Source organism: Drosophila arizonae, chromosome 2, assembly GCF_054131065.1.
Source record: "Drosophila arizonae isolate 15081-1271.41 chromosome 2, UAZ_ARI_1.0, whole genome shotgun sequence".
Taxonomy (NCBI): domain Eukaryota; kingdom Metazoa; phylum Arthropoda; class Insecta; order Diptera; family Drosophilidae; genus Drosophila; species Drosophila arizonae.
The window spans coordinates 28,082,227-28,100,069 of record NC_142922.1 but is presented as its reverse complement, the minus strand read 5'-3'; the positions used below and the strand labels follow the sequence as shown (position 1 = coordinate 28,100,069).

The 17,843-nt window shown below is 39.3% G+C and overlaps 3 protein-coding genes across 3 annotated transcripts; all 3 read right to left on the bottom strand.

The window, feature by feature from the left end:
• Positions 1–1,409: 1,409 nt before the first annotated feature.
• On the bottom strand, positions 1,410–1,956 carry Ubc84D (Ubiquitin conjugating enzyme 84D). The gene has a single exon (XM_018018714.2). It carries the CDS (start codon positions 1,906–1,908, stop codon positions 1,447–1,449), a length of 462 nt encoding a protein of 153 aa, XP_017874203.1. The 5' UTR covers positions 1,909–1,956; the 3' UTR covers positions 1,410–1,446.
• Positions 1,957–2,034: 78 nt separating this feature from the next.
• On the bottom strand, positions 2,035–8,189 carry alpha-Est7 (alpha-Esterase-7). Its single transcript, XM_018018707.2, has 6 exons — positions 7,989–8,189; positions 4,334–4,646; positions 4,123–4,273; positions 3,495–4,058; positions 3,275–3,438; positions 2,035–2,632 (listed from the first exon to the last, which is right to left on the bottom strand). Exons 1-6 carry the CDS (start codon positions 8,033–8,035, stop codon positions 2,159–2,161), a joined length of 1,713 nt encoding a protein of 570 aa, XP_017874196.1. The 5' UTR covers positions 8,036–8,189; the 3' UTR covers positions 2,035–2,158.
• Positions 8,190–9,756: 1,567 nt separating this feature from the next.
• Positions 9,757–12,054, bottom strand: alpha-Est6 (alpha-Esterase-6). The gene is made up of 3 exons (XM_018018706.2): positions 11,386–12,054; positions 10,431–11,321; positions 9,757–10,369 (listed from the first exon to the last, which is right to left on the bottom strand). The coding sequence occupies exons 1-3, from the start codon at positions 11,746–11,748 to the stop codon at positions 9,905–9,907; spliced, it is 1,719 nt and encodes a 572-aa protein (XP_017874195.1). The 5' UTR covers positions 11,749–12,054; the 3' UTR covers positions 9,757–9,904.
• Positions 12,055–17,843: the final 5,789 nt, after the last annotated feature.

Sequence of the window (17,843 nt, the reverse complement as noted above, 5' to 3'; positions counted from 1 at the left end):
CATACGGAAGGTATGAGCAGTAGATAAATGGCTAGCACGGTGAAACATGCTCATATTCTATAGAAACGCTCTCGCTCATAAAAAGCAATAATTTGGAAACTTTTCTTTATTTCACACAAATGCTCTGCATGAACTGCGAAAATACCCAAATAAAATGTGGAAAACATTTACTGTGAAAATGGATGACGAGCACACTTTCTTTAGCTACGAAAAATGGCCAGAAGAGAGACTCAGCTTGGCAGAAGCTTAAAGAATAAAGTAGAGACTATAGATAAATAAATGTGTAGCAGCATAGATGCTTGGAAATAGATTCTGCGGCAGAGCAAATATTACCAGGACACAGGCAAACATATGACATTGCTCAATAAGAGTAAAAGATCCACCTTGAAGGTTAATGCGGGATAGCTCCTGAATCTAAGGTTGGAAACAGCCCTAGAATAAGAGAATTTTAACCGGTAAAGCAGTTTGATACAATAGCCAGAGTGACGACCTGACTGATGGTGCAAAATGTATTTTTACTTACCTCTACCACACACACAAACAAAACTAATAATTATATTCTGTACGTATGAAAATATTAACAAGGTAAGTGTAGTAGGAATCATACTAATACTAGCACTAGCACTAGCTTTTTAATTCTAATATTTATACTAAAAGCAGTATCTGAACAAATAATACGAATGCTGATAATACTTTTACCAACAGTACTAATACTAAGACTAAAAGTAAATCTAATACCTATTATAATCTTGTATTAAAAGTATTTGTTCTTATACAAATGCTGAAACTCAGCCTGATGATATTAGAAGCAATACTAAGAGTACTATTAATTATTCTAGCCTAGATGCTAATTGCAATTAATAACCAATTCTTATATTACGTTTACCTAATAAAATACTTAACTTACTTAAAAATAGTAGTAGAATCATAATTATATAGACTAGTACTTATTCTTAATATATGCTAATACTCCTATTCGAATAAGACAGACAATTTAAATGAATTAAACCACATAATTAAGCCACACAGACAGCCATAGAGCTTGGCATTAAATTCAGGTAACTCTGCCTGGCAGATGCTGTGCGAAGCAGAGAACTCGACAATTGTCAGAGCTCGCAGTCCGCAGACGGTGAATTATGTAGTACTAGCCTGGCTGGCCGGCTCTAGGCATATAAATAACTGGACAAGCGGAGCACGTTCGGACTGAGGCACAGTTAGATACGTTGAGTTGTATCCAGGTAATAGCTCAGGTTGTATTTGTGGGATTGTGTGCGTCAAGCAGCTTGTAAATTTAATTGAATCGCCAACAAAGGACAGGAATAATTATTTGGGATACCACATATATATATGAATATATATATATATATATGTACGTATATATATGGAATTTAGGTTAAACGAAAAGTGAGTGTGTGTCGCCCAGGCCAGGCCTATATGTATTTCAATTTATTGGGGACGCTTTTCGGCATTCTTTTTGGTAAACTCCTCTGCGGACTTCATGAACTTCTTGTGATCTTTGACAAACTCCTCGGCCAAATCGGAGCGCAACGGATGCTCTGGTTGGGGATTGTGCACAATGTCGATGAGAGCCTGAAACACCTGCTCGGTGCGCGTTGTCGGCTTCCAGTTGTCGGCCGTTATTATGGAGAGGCACACCTGGCCCTTCTCATCGACATTGGGATGATAGATCTGGGTCTTGAACAGTATTCTCGGCGGCATGAACGGATACTGGGCAGGGAAGCTAACCTCGATACGAAAGGCACCCTTGTTGTAAGGCGCCTTCTCCGGCACCAACAGTCCGGTCCACAGCAGCAAGGATTCATCTGAGGCTTCCACATTGCGCAGGACCTTCGACTTGGCGGCCATGATATCGCTAAGCTCGCGACTTAAACGATGCGACGCGGACATAGTTTTAATTTATTAATTTTTTTTTTTTTGTATTTTTAGTTATTTTTTGGGGAGCTATAGAATTTCTAAATGCAAATAATTTCGGACTATTGTTGAGTGAATTTTGAAAGCCTATATTGTGAAATATTGTTATTCTATTTAATTGTTAAAACAATCCACCAATTGTTTATTTCTATCAACTCAATACAGCCGGATTTATGTACAAATTCGTATTTCAGCAATTACATAGTTTAGTTAAGGCATTCGTCTATTAGAACAGCAGCGCCCTGTTATCATCGTAGAGACTCTCCCAGATCTTCAGCTTCGGCCATTCGGGCAGCTCAATAAACTTCAATTCATCGCTAATGTTTAGGCATTTGATGCTCTCGTCGCTCTTCCGCACCGGATCCCAGGTAATCATGTCCAAGCCATTGATCTCCGAGCTGTACGGGTTGCCGGTCCTCGCAAACTGTGTCCAGATGCCCACCGTGCGCTCAATGTTACGGTACTCCCGACTCTCCTTCGGCATGCGGTGTGCCAGGAGACTGGTGAACTGATACGTCAAATCGTCCGCATGACTGACGCCCTTGACACCACGGCCGTAACGCATGATACGGTACGGGTATATCAACTCCTCCGAATCGAAGTCGTAGCGATAGAAGTATACGGGCGAGCCAGCGGCATGGGCGTGTCTCGAGCGGACCACGCGCAGAGCAGGAAAGACAAAATAATAAATGGAACAGAGCTGTATGAGAAAGGGAGAGAGAGAGAGAGACAAATATATATGTAGTATATGAATATGAGAGAGATATGTTAGCTGCTGTGGTTCAAGCTGCATCAGAAAATCTGTCATTAGAGCGGTCATATATTAAACGGAAGGCTCAAATTGTCAGTGACTAAGCTTTAAGTTAGTCTTAATTATAATATATATTAATTTTAGTCTCTTATGAGCAAACAAAATAAGTTTATTGCTCAATCACTGGCCGGTAATATAGTGGGTCTATCAATCAAATCATGTATTCATCTATTAATCAGTCAATCAATCATTTGAATAGCACAACAAACAATCAGGCCATCAGGCATTACCTCTACTGCTCAGACAATCATGGGCTCTATCAATCAAGCAGTCATGTCAGTTTTTATTACTTTGACAATCATTGAATCAATCAAATCGGTCATTCAGTTATATCTGTCTCTCATGCAATCTATCAGTCAATCAATCTAATCAATCACTTTAGCATACCAATCAGTCAATCAATCATAAAAAGTCCGATTGCTAAATCAATCACTCCGTTTATCAATTAATAAGTCTTCTTTTGTTCGGAGCCACTCAGTCAATCAGTCAAGTTCCTATACTCACTCAATCAAATTGATTGAAGCAACTTACATCCATGTAATTATCAGGTGTCGCCTTCTCGCCTGTCAAATGAGCGCTGCGTATCTTCTGACCCCAGCTGCTGACCTTTTCGCTGTTGATCGCTGCCAGCTCGCGGGGGACGAAGGGCGTGCCTGAGTCCACCTGCTGCACCACCTGGGGCATCAGTTTGACCTCTGCATAGGCAAATTTTCAGTTTGTACTCCAGCGGGAGAATGAACTTCCCACTCACCTGGCACCCAGAGCAGACCCTCGTACGAGGTGTTGCCTATCATCATGGGTATCGAGTTGCTCCACGCGGTCTTCATCATCTCGAGCGGGTGCTTCGGCAGGACGCACTCGGGCGTGGCATATGGCTCCAGTGCGGGGCCAAAGGCAAACATCACCTTGTTCGCATGCTCCTCGGGCGTCAGCACCTGTTCCTCCACGCGTATCAGGTCCCTGGCGCGCACTGTCTGCAGAAACTGTAGCACATCCTTCTCGTTGTCCTCGCCTTTGTAGCCCGCCAGCTTGGCAATCCGGAAGGCGCGCGACGTAATGTCGCCATTGAAGGCCCAAGGCGCGATGGCGCTGCCCGACTGCAGGATGCCACGATGGAAGAGTCCCTGCGTTTGGTCCGTCAGCATCATGTAGTGGGTGGAGGCAGCTCCAGCACTCTCGCCAAACACCGTTATGCAATCGGGATCGCCGCCAAAGCTGGCGCAATTGTTCTTAATCCACTTCAGAGCCATCACCTGATCCTTGAGACCCGCATTGCCCGGCACATTCAAGCCAGGAGTTTTCAAGCTGAGGAAGCCTTAAAGTAATGCATCATTAGAATGGAACCAGGTGAGATTCAGGTATTCAGCTTTCGAATTTACCTAGAGCACCCAAACGATACTGAATGGTGACCAGCACAACATCCTCCTTCATAAAGTAGTCCGGGCCGTACCAGTCGCGATTGGCCTCGCCAATGATGAAGCCGCCGCCATGTATCCAGACCAGAACTGGGCGTGGCTTGGCTGGACTCAGCTGTTTAGCAGGGTAGATCGAATGCAATTGCCGTTTCTATTTATTCAAGCACTCACTCACATTATTCGTGTAGACATTCAGATAGAGGCAATCCTCGGAGCCCTCGACCTTGTCGAAGACGAAATTCACCTGCACTGCCATGTCCTTGGGCTGGGTGCAGTCCCGTACGCCCTCCCAGGGCGTGGGTCGCTGCGGGGCACGGAAACGCAGCTCCCCAACGGGCGGCTGGGCATAGGGTATGCCCTCAAAGCTAAAGTAGGGCAGATCGTAGATGGTCAACCGCTTAACGCCCCGCACTTTGCCATATTCCGTGTCGGTGACGACCGGCTCATTTGTGGTCAGACGATATTGTTGGAGTTTATGCTCGATTGTTCTGTAAAATATGACAAATTTACATAATAATAATAATGGAGTGAGCATTATATTTGCATGTACATATTGTATATGTGTGAGCCTAGATAATTTGATATTTTGGTCGCCCCTGAGCTCATTTTAATTATGATACCCTGCATACGCAGCGAGAGACTAAGTGGAGTGTTTTGAAATGGTAATAGTAAATTTATTTATATATAAATGGTTTATATCTTCATTTAATATTGTTAGTCTTTACTTTGTTTGATGTAAGGAAGGGTATTTCCCTTTCGACTCGCTCAACCTTCTTTCATTTGTTCACACTTTTCACACTTTTCGTTTGCCTACAGGGCATCGCTGTGTCGCTCCCACTCGCCCCTTGAGCACTCTTATTTGCTTTAATTAGCATTAAATTGAAATTATTTTGCTGATGCGGCTGCTGTGGCTACCGTTGCTGCTATTTACCATATCGTCAGCCCATCAACTAGACAACAGCCTCCACATCCGCCTCTGCCGCCGCCTCAGCTGCAGCTTGTGGAGCTAACTGGAGCATTGGCATGCACATCCAGTTAACCGGGCACGTCTGTCAGTGATAAATGAACACCGGCTGACAAGCCAACTGCTCGGTCACGCTACAATGCACTCAACTGCCACTGGACACTGGGCATGGGGCGTATGCCCCTCCCACCCCCACTCGGCAAGAGTGGCTCTTAAGTCCGAGCCCACACTTCAGGCTGAACTTTGTGTCGTCAAGTAGCTCTCAGCTATCAGCGGGACACAAAATCTAGTATAAAGAAACGTGCCTCGAGATAAGGCACAGCAGCATCTACGGCCTGTGTGTGGAGCCAAGACGAGATTATTTATATAACGATTGTAAAAGTAATTGCACTTATCACACGGGCATAACTCCCATGCCAAAGGCCGACAAAATAGTAGAATTATTATAAATGTTAATATGTTTATTATGTCTATTATTGGAACAATTCTCATTTGGAGCAAAACAAGAGATTGCTGCAAAGCCAGTACGAATATACAGGCTAAATTCTGAAGATCTTCGTTTGCTTTGTCTGTTAGTAAATATATGTTTAAGATATGGTCAGTACAAGTCAATACATTCAAGATTTTTGTTGTATTTGTCAAACAGTGAACTCATTTATTATGTTTGATATTATTAAGTTGATACATATAAGTAGTATAAGTAGTAAGTGGAAAGAGAGAGATAGAGAGAGAGAGAGAGAGAGAGAGAGAGAGAGAGAGAGAGAGAGAAAGTATAAGCCAAATTCTTTTGTTATAATATTATACATATAATATTATTGCAATAATACAGTTATAGCATACGTAGGGTTATCGCGACGCAAATTCTCGTCCCCGGACAAACTTATATGATTATAGTCGTCATGTCTGGACTCTACTGTATTTTACTGTGAAATCACTTACGCTTTCTTTTAATTATAATTAAACAATAAATTGACAAATATGTCAAACTTTCTATATTTTTTAACACAAAAAAAAAAAAAAAAAAAAAAAAAAAAAAAAAAAAAACATTTAAATTATCATTAAATTATATATATTATCATAAACATATATTGAAATAAAACCTAAAAACGAAAAAAAAAAATGTTTTTATATAACATTATTCTTAATTAGAACCAACATAAGAGCTTAGCTCTTCTATCCGTCTGTCTGACCACATTTGCATAAATACATCGAATCTTGAAACTTTAATACTTGAAGACTTTCAAATTTCCACGTACAGCAAGCAGCTGGGCCTCAACTTTGTTTCAACTTAGTGAAAACCTCTTTTCATTTCTACAATACATTATTAAAGCTAATACAACAAATATTTGTTATTCAGACTCTGGACACAGAGGGGCTTAAGATATATTCTTAATAAGCAGCCCTGTGGACTTCCTTGTAATTTGATTTCTGTACTCTTTATCTATATATGTATCTACATCTGTAATGTATATATTTCAATCTGAAATACTACTAAATTTATATTTTATGAGACAAAATCTTTTGTACTCGATCACTGCTAATCAGCTCAGGTATTTTTGATAAGATAGATCATTTGTCGACTTTAAGTTTGCACATCATCATATAAAGCATTATATAAATGCAGTTGCATTCAAGCAAGTAATTAAATATAATTGCATTTATTAAACAAATAAAATATCTTGCGTTTATTTGATAAACGAATCGCAATTGTAAAGTTAATTGAATAATTACCTTTATTGTGCTTTACAACTTGAACTTGAGAGAACAAAAATATATATATAATAATAGTATATGGAATTGAAATGTGAGATTCGAAATTCGAATGGGAAGGGTGCATTTCAGGCATGACGGTTTCTGAGGCGGGGGCCCCGATAGGCCTCGTCGCACTATCGTATTCAATGCGCATTTCGAGCCACATCCCATTGCAACCCAACGCCTTTGGCATATTTAGAGAAAAGTTCTAATAATACATTGATGTGAATATCAAGTGCAATAGAGTAAGTATAAACAACAGAAAGCAAACACAGAGGCATAACGTTTAACAATGTCAACAAATTGTGTTTATATCTATGTACATATATGTATGTATGTATAGATTTCTATATATCTTCGACGGGGGCGAATTGTGCTCTAATGACAGGCCGTAAATACGAAATATGCTACTCATTAAACTGATTAAGCGATTAATTTGCGAGCGTATGAAATAATTGAGAGGTTATAAATTAAGGGATTATGTGACATTTTAATGGTTAACATAAAAACTTTATTGATTTACTATAAAACTGCATTTTATCGGCGGCAACAAAGAGTCAACTTTGCTGTGCAAAACATGATATCTTAAGCTATTCATTAAACGAATCAATATTTATTTATTAGTCAGTTATTAACAACTATTTCACTGCAATTTATCAAAGGAAAATACTTGCTATACATAAATATATTTGTGTATCATAGATGAAATTCATACAGATGATATATGGAATATCTGCCTAGCCTGCAGAGTTCTTTATGATATTAAAACTAAATTCGTATTAAATTATTTATCAACTGGTTCCATGTGTAAATAAACAATAATTGAATAAATATAGTATCTATATTTGAAACGAAATAAACCTGATAGAACGACACTTTATATACCTACATATATACGTTTATTGATAATCAAGGTGCTGTTGGCATCATATTGCACAGAAATAAATGTTGACATGTTCAAAGAAAAATGTTGATTGAGTCAGACAGACAAGTAAGTTAGTGAGCTAATGAATAGAGCAACCGATGGCCAGAACTTAAACAAGCGAGGTACTTGATCCATTAATAATGACATAAATGAATCTAGATTAATTGTGGGTCACACAGTGGCACTCACTTCAAACGCCAGCGCAGCCGCTCAACAAAGCCGATGTTTTTGTTCATCTTCAAAATATCAGACACCAACTATATGAGAGCTGTATTAACTATTTATATATGTATGTGCGTTTGTGGTTTTGAATATAATTTCGTTTTCACCGATCGCTTGGACTGTTGCGCGCCAGCACCGAACTGAAACTGAAATTCACAATAATTTTTTATTCCATATTGAGTTCAGTTGTTGACGCGAACAAAACAGGCGAGCAGAGCGCGTCAAAGAGATATAAGCACAGGCCCACACTCGCGTGCTTATATGTACATACATATGTAAGTAGTACTATATACCAAGTTGAATAAAGCAAACAACTGAATAAAAACAGAACAAAACATAGAGAAAATACAGCACACAATAAAAAATAGCGAAAACACAACAAAAATTATATATTCTTTTCAAGTGCACAGATACACAGAGGCCCAGCTGGGAGCTGGGAGCTGAGAGCTGAGAGCTGCGAGCTGGAGCTGAAGCGGTTACTGTAAAAGGCGTGGGCGGGCAAGTGAGGCTGGGGCTACTTGTTCGCTGTATTAAATTTATCAATTAATCAATTGATTTGCCAATTGCTCTGCCGGCCCAACATTGTTTTTAGCAAGTTTTCTATCACCTCTAAACAACACACGCCTCGAATAGGTATTAAAAACTTTGCGCTGAGCTAAGGCAAATGCCGGTTGAGACATTCCCCCACCCGCTCCCCTCCCTCTCAACGGCTCACTTGATCGCGCCGGCGGTGTAAACAAAAATTAAAAAATTGTTGTTGCTGCTGCTGTAGCCGGCACATTGTTAACAAGTTTCGCGCTTCGAAGGTAGAAGCTTTCTGGCAAAGCTTTAAGCTCAAAGCACAACACACTGGAGGATCGCAAAAGTGATGCAGCTGTCGATTGGAGCAGTTGCATTCGTTACTTAAAATTGTTTATACCCCTTCATAATTCTATCTCAATTTATTTACTATAAATGAACTGGTGGGGAAAAGTGTTAGGTTTATATAATAAATGATTTTAAGAGAAATTATAAAATATATTTATTTACAGCTTAGCGCACCGCTACCTAATTGGTAACTTAATCTAAACAGATATTTACAAAAATGTATTTATTTAAAATCTATATTATTATTAATATTATATGCATATATTCTTGTCAAATCTGGAGGTGTTAGGTCAAGACCCGATCCAGTAGGTCTTGAGAGTGGTGTCGTTTCAGTCTTCTCCTTATATTTCTACGGCCTAGTCGTCTGGCCTTATTGGGCTTCAGCTTAGCTATAAGAAGCTTTACTTCATCTAGTGTGACAGGATCTGCTGACCCAGTGTCATTTGAATAAACTGCGAGTATTACAAGCAAAAACTTTAAGGAAGATCACTGGGGCTCCGTGGTACATTAGAACAAGAAACATCCAACGCGACCTCAAAGTAACCAAAATCGGAGACAAAATACAGGAGATAGCAAGAAAATAATAAATGATAAAAAAAAAAAGAAAAATAAAATAGACAATAATAAAAATCTTTATAGATATATACTTATAATCTGAATTTAGGTAATAAATATAAATAAATAATTCAGGTAATAAATTCTATATACAGTAGTAATCTATATATAGTATATATATAGTAGTAGGCCAATGAGAGATTCGAGGAATCAGCACTATGGTGAACCATCACATCTACATATATTTTTATTATATTAAATGTATATAATGTATAATTTACATACCACAATTTGAAATTAGTTCGCTTGGTCATCAAAGTAACAAACTTTATTTATTATAAATTTACTCTTATGGAAAAATCTATAAATTCTCCCAAAAAAAAAAAAAAATCACCTTTATTAAATATATATGATTGGAATTTAGGTACCACAATTTGGAACTAGCTCTCTTAGAAGAGTTGTCAGCCACCATAAAGCAAGCGCTTGTCATTATCGTACAGCTTATTCCACACTTGGAGCCCTTCCTCCTCGAACAGCCGGTCGAAGGTTAAGTCGTAGCTGATGTTCATGGCATGAAAGGGTGTCTTTTTGGTCACGGGCTTCCACTCCTCTGGCTTAGTTTCGGCACAGTTTGGATCTCCGGTTTTCGCAAATGCCGTTAAAATGCCCACCATTCGATTGATAGTGAGACATTCCGGCGCATTCAGTTCATTTCTAAACTTAAGCTCCCTAGGAAAGATGTAGCCCAGCTCGTCGGCATGGCAGACACCGCGCCGAATGTCGCCTCCGCACAAATTGATTCTCATCAAGTTATGTTGGCTCGAGTCGAAATCGAATCTGTAAAGATAGGTGGGAGCCTCGGCAAAAGCCAGCCGGGAGAGCACAGCCCGGTGTATTCCATGCCAGAAGAGCTTATAGCTGAATAGCTGGAAGCAGGAAAGCCAACTTGATTTAAGCCCATCGAGCGTCTGCATTTCTTTTACTCACATCCAAAAGTTGCACAATATTGTTGGTATTGATTTGTCTAGGCCCAAAATGAAAGCGTACCAGCTGCGCAGCTCGCTCAGTCAGTTCGCGTACCGAAAGCGTCCTGTACAGATCGTAAGGAAGCACTAGGGTTGGCTCTTCCTTGAGTAGATTTAGAATATGGCCATTGTTGAGCTTGCTGTAGGGATACATGATCAGACCTTCGAAGGAGGTGCCCCCCAGCAGCAAGGGCACATTCTTAGCCCAAGCGTCCCGCATCAGTTGCAGAAAAGGCCGCCTGAGCAGGCCTTCGCTACCGTCATGGTGCTCCAAAGTGGGCACGAACGGATACAGATGCCCAAATATAAGTTCCCTCGACCCGAATAGCTTATTTTGCACCAGATCCTCAGCGGGCTGTGAGCGAAGGAACTCCAAGACGCACTCCTCCGACATTTTACCTCTGTAACCCTTTTCGTTCGCCAGGCGACAGGACAATTTATCCGTATTCGGCACATGCACCCAGGGACAGGTCATACCGCCTGACATCATAATGGCTCGGTGGAACAGACCGCGAGTCTCCGGCAGACACATCATAAAGTGCACCGAGGCAGCTCCCGCACTCGTGCCCATTATGGTTATATTTTCGGGGTCCCCGTTGAAGTGCGAGATGTACTGCTTGATCCAGCGCAGTGCCAGCACCGTATCGTGCAAGCCCGCATTGCCGGGTACGCCCAGCTTCGCGTTGGACATGCTAAGAAAGCCCATCACACACAGGCGATAGCTGAACTGCACATAGACGATGTCCTCGCGCATCAAATAGTCCGGCCCATATTTAGTCCTGGTAGCCCCGCCTGTCTTGAAGCCGCCCCCGTGTATATAAACCAGCACGGGAAGCGGCTTACCCGAATCAAACTTCATTTAAGTACATATAATAAGGATAAGCGAGCCTTCTGATATTTGAATTCCACACACTCACATGCTTAGTGAAGACGTTCAAGTATAGACAGTCCTCAGAGCCTATTGTGGTCACAGTACCCGGCTCCCTATCTTCCTGCTGAACTGGTACAGCACGCTCCTTCAGGCAATCAAGAACCTTGCCCGTCCAAGGCTCCGCCGGCTGAGGTAGGCAAAACCGGAGCTTCCCAATAGGCGGCTTGCCATAGGGTATGCCCTCAAAACTATAGAATCCATGTCCGGTGATGCCAATCTGATGCTTGCCCTTAACCTTGCCAACTGGCAGCTCGACAATTTTCGTCTCGACATTAGTTTTCTGAGAGAAGTTTGACTTTCTGGCTCCCAACAGAGGTCTAAGTTTTCTCAGCCTTCCAAATCTCAACATATCCTGGCCGTGAATTAAGCATACTAAAGCAAAGCCCACATGGATGCATTACCTAATACCGAGGCGAGACCAATCTTGATTTAAACATTAAAATTTCTGGAAAGTTTCTATAAATGCTGAAAACTTGTTAATATCTATGCCTGCTGAGGTCAAATTTTGTTTTCTTATACACTTTTAAGGAGACTATTTGGCCTAAAAATATATATGTAAAGAAGAACTATCACTATTAGCAATTTCTGAGCTGAATTTGAAATTATAATGATTATCAACTAGAATAGGATATAATATCGTCGATATCCTAAGATACATTTCACACATTGGAGCTTCCCATTTCAAACTAAATGTCAAAACTCAGCCTAGCTCAACTAAGCTCAACCGCATACTGAATCCTTAACAGTTCAATTACATATACATATACACTGCGCGTCATCAGGTTAGCGCCCCCCTTTACACTCAACCTCAAAGCTAAATAAAATCTAAACCATCAGAGCTCCATCTTTGAAATTTTTTTCCTCCATTTTTATACCCTGAACCCATTTTCAATGGGAAATCAGGGTATAATGGTTTTGTTGAAATGTATGTAAAAGGCAGAAGGAGGCGTGGCAGACCCCACAAAGTATATATATTCTTGATCAGGGCGACGAGCTGAGTTGATTTGGCCCTGTCCGTCTGTCCGTCCGTCTGTCCTTCTGTCCGTCCGTCCGTCTGCCCGTCTGTCCGTATGTATGAACGCGTCGATTTCAGAAGATATAAGAGCTAGAGACTTCAAATTTTTGTTAAATGTCCGTAATTACAGAGCGCATATCAAGTTTATCAATAAAAATCGATAACTCATCCCGATCTTTTTTGATCGATAAAAAACCTTATCAAAAACCAGTTATAAAATTATATCTTCTACACCTTTATTGCTAGAGTCTCCAAATTTTTAATGTATGCTTATATGCAATTTATACAATTCCGGTTTTTGTTAAAATGTACCCCCACCTCTAAATTCACCCCTCACCCTCACTTTTGTAAAAAGCGTATTTCAAATACTAGAGACTTGTGGCAATTACATGCATATTCATGTTATAATCATAATCTGAAAGTTTCATGAAGATCGTACGTCCATAAAAAAAGTTATTAAGCAATTAAGTTCTCATAGTAAGCGCACACTGCAGCCCGTGCGTGTTTATGCTTGTGTGTGTATATGTATGTAGTTGTTTGTGTATGTGTGTGTGTGTGTGCGTGCGTGCGTGCGTGTGTGTGTGTTTGTGCGTGTTTCTTGTGTAAGCTGAAAGACGCGAAAAATTATTGAAATAGCTATTACTCCAAGTGTTCAGGGGATCTCGTAGTCGAGCAGTCTCCACTAGAGCTTTCTTACTTGTTATACCCTGAACCCATTGAAAATGGGAAATCAGGGTATAATGGTTTTGTTGAAATGTATGTAACAGGCAGAAGGAGGCGTGGCAGACCCCACAAAGTATATATATTCTTGATCAGGGCGACGAGCTGAGTCGATTTAGCCCTGTCCGTCTGTCTGTCTGTCCGTCTGTCCGTCTGTCCGTCCGTCCGTCTGTCCGTCTGTCCGTCTGTCCGTCTGTCCGTATGTTTGAACGCGTCGATTTCCGAAGATATAAGAGCTAGAGACTTGAATTTTTTTTTAAAATGACCGTATATACAGCGCGGACGTCGAGTTTGCTTTTAAAATTCGATAAATCATCCCGTTATGTTTTTATCGAGTAAAAACATTCAAGTTCAAATCAGGTGCCTCTATAGCTAATTGTGAATGATTTTTCTTTTTTCAAATTTCTCAAATATTCAATATAATATGTAGATCATATGCTGAAAGTTTCATTAAATTCCGTTCAGTCAAAAATTAATAAAAAATAATCAAATATTTGGCCAATTAACAAACGCACGTGCAGCAGCTACAACAAATACATCACATCAGCTGTTAGTTTCGTTTAGTTTTGGTAGATGGCGTTGCAGCAGTGAATCTATTTGAGTTTTGCCAGCGCCACCAGCAGGAGTGGGGTGGCCTAGTGTGTTAGGTGCATGACGCTCGATCAAGAAGTCGCGGTTCGAATCCCGATCGGTGCAACACTGATGTTTTTTTTTTTTAATTGTTTCAAAATATTTTTATATTTTCATAAATACGTTTTCTATTTAATTTATATTTTTAAATACACCGAAATTGAAATTTTAACTATACTTTATGTGCGTTTTTAATAGTTTGGTTATTCTAGCAGATTCTTAGAATCACATCAGCAGTTAGTTTCATTTAGTTTTGGTAGATGGCGCTGCAGCAGTGAATCTATTTGAGTTTTGCCAGCGCCACTAGCAGGAGTGAGGTGGCCTAGTGTGTTAGCAGCATGACGCTCGACCGAGGAGTCGCGGTTCGAATCCCGGTCGATGCAACTGATGTTAATTTTTTTTTAATTATTTCAAAATATTTTTATATTTTATTAAATGAGTTTGGTATTTTATTTATATTTTTAAATACATCGAAATTGAAATTTCAGCCATACTAAATGAGCATTTTTATTTGTTGGGCTCAGGGTAGTATCTAGTCGAGCACTCTCGACTAGAGTTTTCTTACTTGTTATACCCTGAACCCATTGAAAATGGGAAATCAGGGTATAATGGTTTTGTTGAAATGTATGTAACAGGCAGAAGGAGGCGTGGCAGACCCCACAAAGTATATATATTCTTGATCAGGGCGACGAGCTGAGTCGATTTGGCCCTGTCCGTCTGTCTGTCTGTCCGTCTGTCCGTCTGTCCGTCTGTCCGTCCGTCCGTCTGTCCGTCTGTCCGTCTGTCCGTATGTTTGAACGCGTCGATTTCCGAAGATATAAGAGCTAGAGACTTGAATTTTTTTTTAAAATGACCGTATATACAGCGCGGACGTCGAGTTTGCTTTTAAAATTCGAAAAATCATCCCGTTATGTTTTTATCGACTAAAAACATTCAAGTTCAAATCAGATGCCTCTATAGCTAATTGTGAATGATTTTTCTTTTTTTAAATTTCTCAAATATTCAATATAATATGTAGATCATATGCTGAAAGTTTCATTAAATTCCGTTCAGTCAAAAATTATTAAAAAATAATCAAATATTTGGCCAATTAACAAACGCACGTGCAGCAGCTACAACAAAAACATCACATCAGCTGTTAGTTTCGTTTAGTTTTGGTAGATGGCGCAGCAGCAGTGAATCTATTTGAGTTTTGCCAGCGCCACCAGCAGGAGTGGGGTGGCCTAGTGTGTTAGCTGCATGACGCTCGATCAAGAAGTCGCGGTTCGAATCCCGATCGGTGCAACACTGATGTTAATTTTTTTTAATTGTTTCAAAATATTTTTATATTTTCATAAATGCGTTTTCTATTTAATTTATATTTTTAAATACACCGAAATTGAAATTTTAACTATACTTTATGTGCGTTTTTAATAGTTTGGTTATTCTAGCAGATTCTTAGAATCACATCAGCAGTTAGTTTCGTTTAGTTTTGGTAGATGGCGCTGCAGCAGTGAATCTATTTGAGTTTTGCCAGCGCCACTAGCAGGAGTGAGGTGGCCTAGTGTGTTAGCAGCGTGACGCTCGATCGAGGAGTCGCGGTTCGAATCCCGATCGATGCAACTGATGTTAATTTTTTTTTAATTGTTTCAAAATATTTTTATATTTTATTAAATGAGTTTGGTATTTTATTTATATTTTTAAATACATTGAAATTGAAATTTCAGCCATACTAAATGAGCATTTTTATTTGTTGGGTTCAGGGTAGTATCTAGTCGAGCACTCTCGACTAGAATTTTCTTACTTGTTTTTAAATAATTTTTTTTGTAAAATGTACAAAAAACATGTAACAAAAATTTGGTCACCAGATTAGCGCCCCTGCGCTAAATTCAATTTATTCAAGTTAATGACCAAAAATAACACCTGTATTTTAAGCTATTATTATTTTTAAGTAATATTAGTAGTGCGTACTGCCGTTTTTTGTTTGAAATTACTTCAAAAATTCGATTAGGAGTGGAATTATAAAGTTGTTCAATATTATTCAAGGATATGGTTGGCCAAGCGTGTTCAGTACCTTCGATTAACTCTGTCTTTGCACTATAATGCTTTTCGGACTCATATACTTCCTGACCAACCATCCCCAGACGTTTCCAATGATATTAAGGTCTAGTGAGTATGGTGGCCACTCCATGAGATCAATTTTTTGGCCCTGATTCCAGGACTTCAGGGATTTGGATTTGGAGCATTATCATGCTGGGAAATCTAATGCCGGTTTTCCGACAGGTTATAGAAATGCGTAACAGCAGTTTTAAACACGGTGTTATAGTCCTATGCGTTCATGCGCGATTGAAGCTTACAAGCGCTGTAGTAAAATATTGCACCCTACATCAATGCCACACCACAACCCCCGTTGATAAGCTCGTCTTAACACCGATTTTATCCCTAATCTTGGTGGTCAATCCATGGGAGTTCGAAGCTTCCCGAACTAATGCTCTTCTAATTCCTTCTGAAATCACTTGATTATTGCCGCTTATATAGTTTTTTCCATAGTTTTCCCTATTTGTAAGAAAATTGCCACTTAGATTTCTGTTTTTTTTCTTCCTGATTTTTCTGCAATTTCATGGCTGCATAGTCAAGATTCAAAGTATGCCTCAATCTTTGATTTTCAACCAAAGATAAAACTGTTTCTTTACCTATACTATAAATATATTGAATACTTTGAGCTTCACAAAAATTTTGTGAGTGTAATTGCCAAAATAAGCAAGATAATTACAATTGCATTTGGGGGCACTAATCTGATGACGCAAAATAAGCGCACTCATTTTTTGCGAAAATAGAGAAGAATAGAAAATAAAACATAACGGGTTTTCACTCGCGCTTTTTTTTGGTATGAGAGACATCTCATATGATGATAATGAAATAAAAAAAAAAAAAAACCAAGAAGTTGCGTGCAATAGGCAAAGAGAAAAACGTAAAAGGAAATGAGTGTAAGGGGGGCGCTAACCTGATGACGCGAAGTGTATATATTCCAGCATTTACAATGTTGCTGAAAGGGCAAAGGCTTAGCACTGGGAACTAGTAGTAAATTAAGTTCTATTAATGTTTATTAATTTTCTAAATTGTTTTTATTCATTCCAAAGAGCTGTACAATTTAAGTTTATCAACTATTTATATTGCAGTTATAGCAATATTTGCAATTAGAGTACCAAGCTTATTAAACCTTGCCTAGCACTAATGACCATCATCACTGTGTAGTTACGATCAAATTTTAATATAACCGAGAGGAATGTTGTTTTAGTAGTTGTTCAGCTGATCGTAAAATCTGATCGCATCACCAGCCACAGCAAGCAACCAGCAGTTGTGCCCGATCACGCCGACCTCAGCCAATAATCGAAGATCGAATATACGATATTCAAAGCCGTTGGGGTTACAGAGTAAAGTATAGCTGTAGCTGGCAGCTCGTTGTTGTCCTTACAAATGGAAAATAAAACTGGAATTAGTCGATAGACGAAACTAGTTTTTAAACTATAAATAAACTTATTTGATACTATAAATATAAAGTTAAAGATTACAACGTACAACACACAACAATGTAATGAACATATAAGTCGCAATAAATTTAATTTTTTAAATTTTTAATGCAATTTAAAAATAATGAGTTACACTAAATTTTCCTTAAATTTGTGCTGCCTATTTTATTTTTACAAGCCCTTAAAATGTGTTGAAGAAAATGATTGGACCTTTATGATTAATCGTAGATTTTTTTTAAAAATAGTATAAGAACTAAAACTGTTACAGCTCTGTTAACAAGCAACGCCTGTGCAAAGTCTGGCAGCGCCAAAACATTTACAGCCGTTAAGGCTGTTAGACTTCAAAAAGGCAGTTCAAGTCTCAGCTGAACTTTCAACTAGAATAAAGTTGATTCAATGCACTCAACTGTGTAAGTTATGTATGAATCAACGCAACATTGGATGATCTCAAATGTGATCTTTCAGCCGGGGTGAGTGTAAAAGTCCACAGTATTGTCGAATGGGTTCCGGCGGCTCGCGTATTAAGCGCTAATAACACGAACAGCTGTCTACAGTGTTTGTAGCTGCAGT

Excerpts from the sequence above, each read along its gene's own strand:
- alpha-Est6 (XM_018018706.2), bottom strand. The coding sequence starts at position 11,748 with ATGTTGAGATTTGGAAGGCTGAGAAAACTTAGACCTCTGTTGGGAGCC. Across the intron at positions 11,322-11,385 it reads TGAACGTCTTCACTAAGCAT|TTTGATTCGGGTAAGCCGCT; the intron begins GTGAGTGTGTGG and ends ACTTAAATGAAG. Across the intron at positions 10,370-10,430 it reads ATATTGTGCAACTTTTGGAT|CTATTCAGCTATAAGCTCTT; the intron begins GTGAGTAAAAGA and ends TCCTGCTTCCAG.
- Ubc84D (XM_018018714.2), bottom strand. The coding sequence starts at position 1,908 with ATGTCCGCGTCGCATCGTTTAAGTCGCGAGCTTAGCGATATCATGGCC.
- alpha-Est7 (XM_018018707.2), bottom strand. The coding sequence starts at position 8,035 with ATGAACAAAAACATCGGCTTTGTTGAGCGGCTGCGCTGGCGTTTGAA. Across the intron at positions 4,274-4,333 it reads TGAATGTCTACACGAATAAT|CTGAGTCCAGCCAAGCCACG; the intron begins GTGAGTGAGTGC and ends CCTGCTAAACAG. Across the intron at positions 3,439-3,494 it reads GGGTCTGCTCTGGGTGCCAG|AGGTCAAACTGATGCCCCAG; the intron begins GTGAGTGGGAAG and ends TTGCCTATGCAG.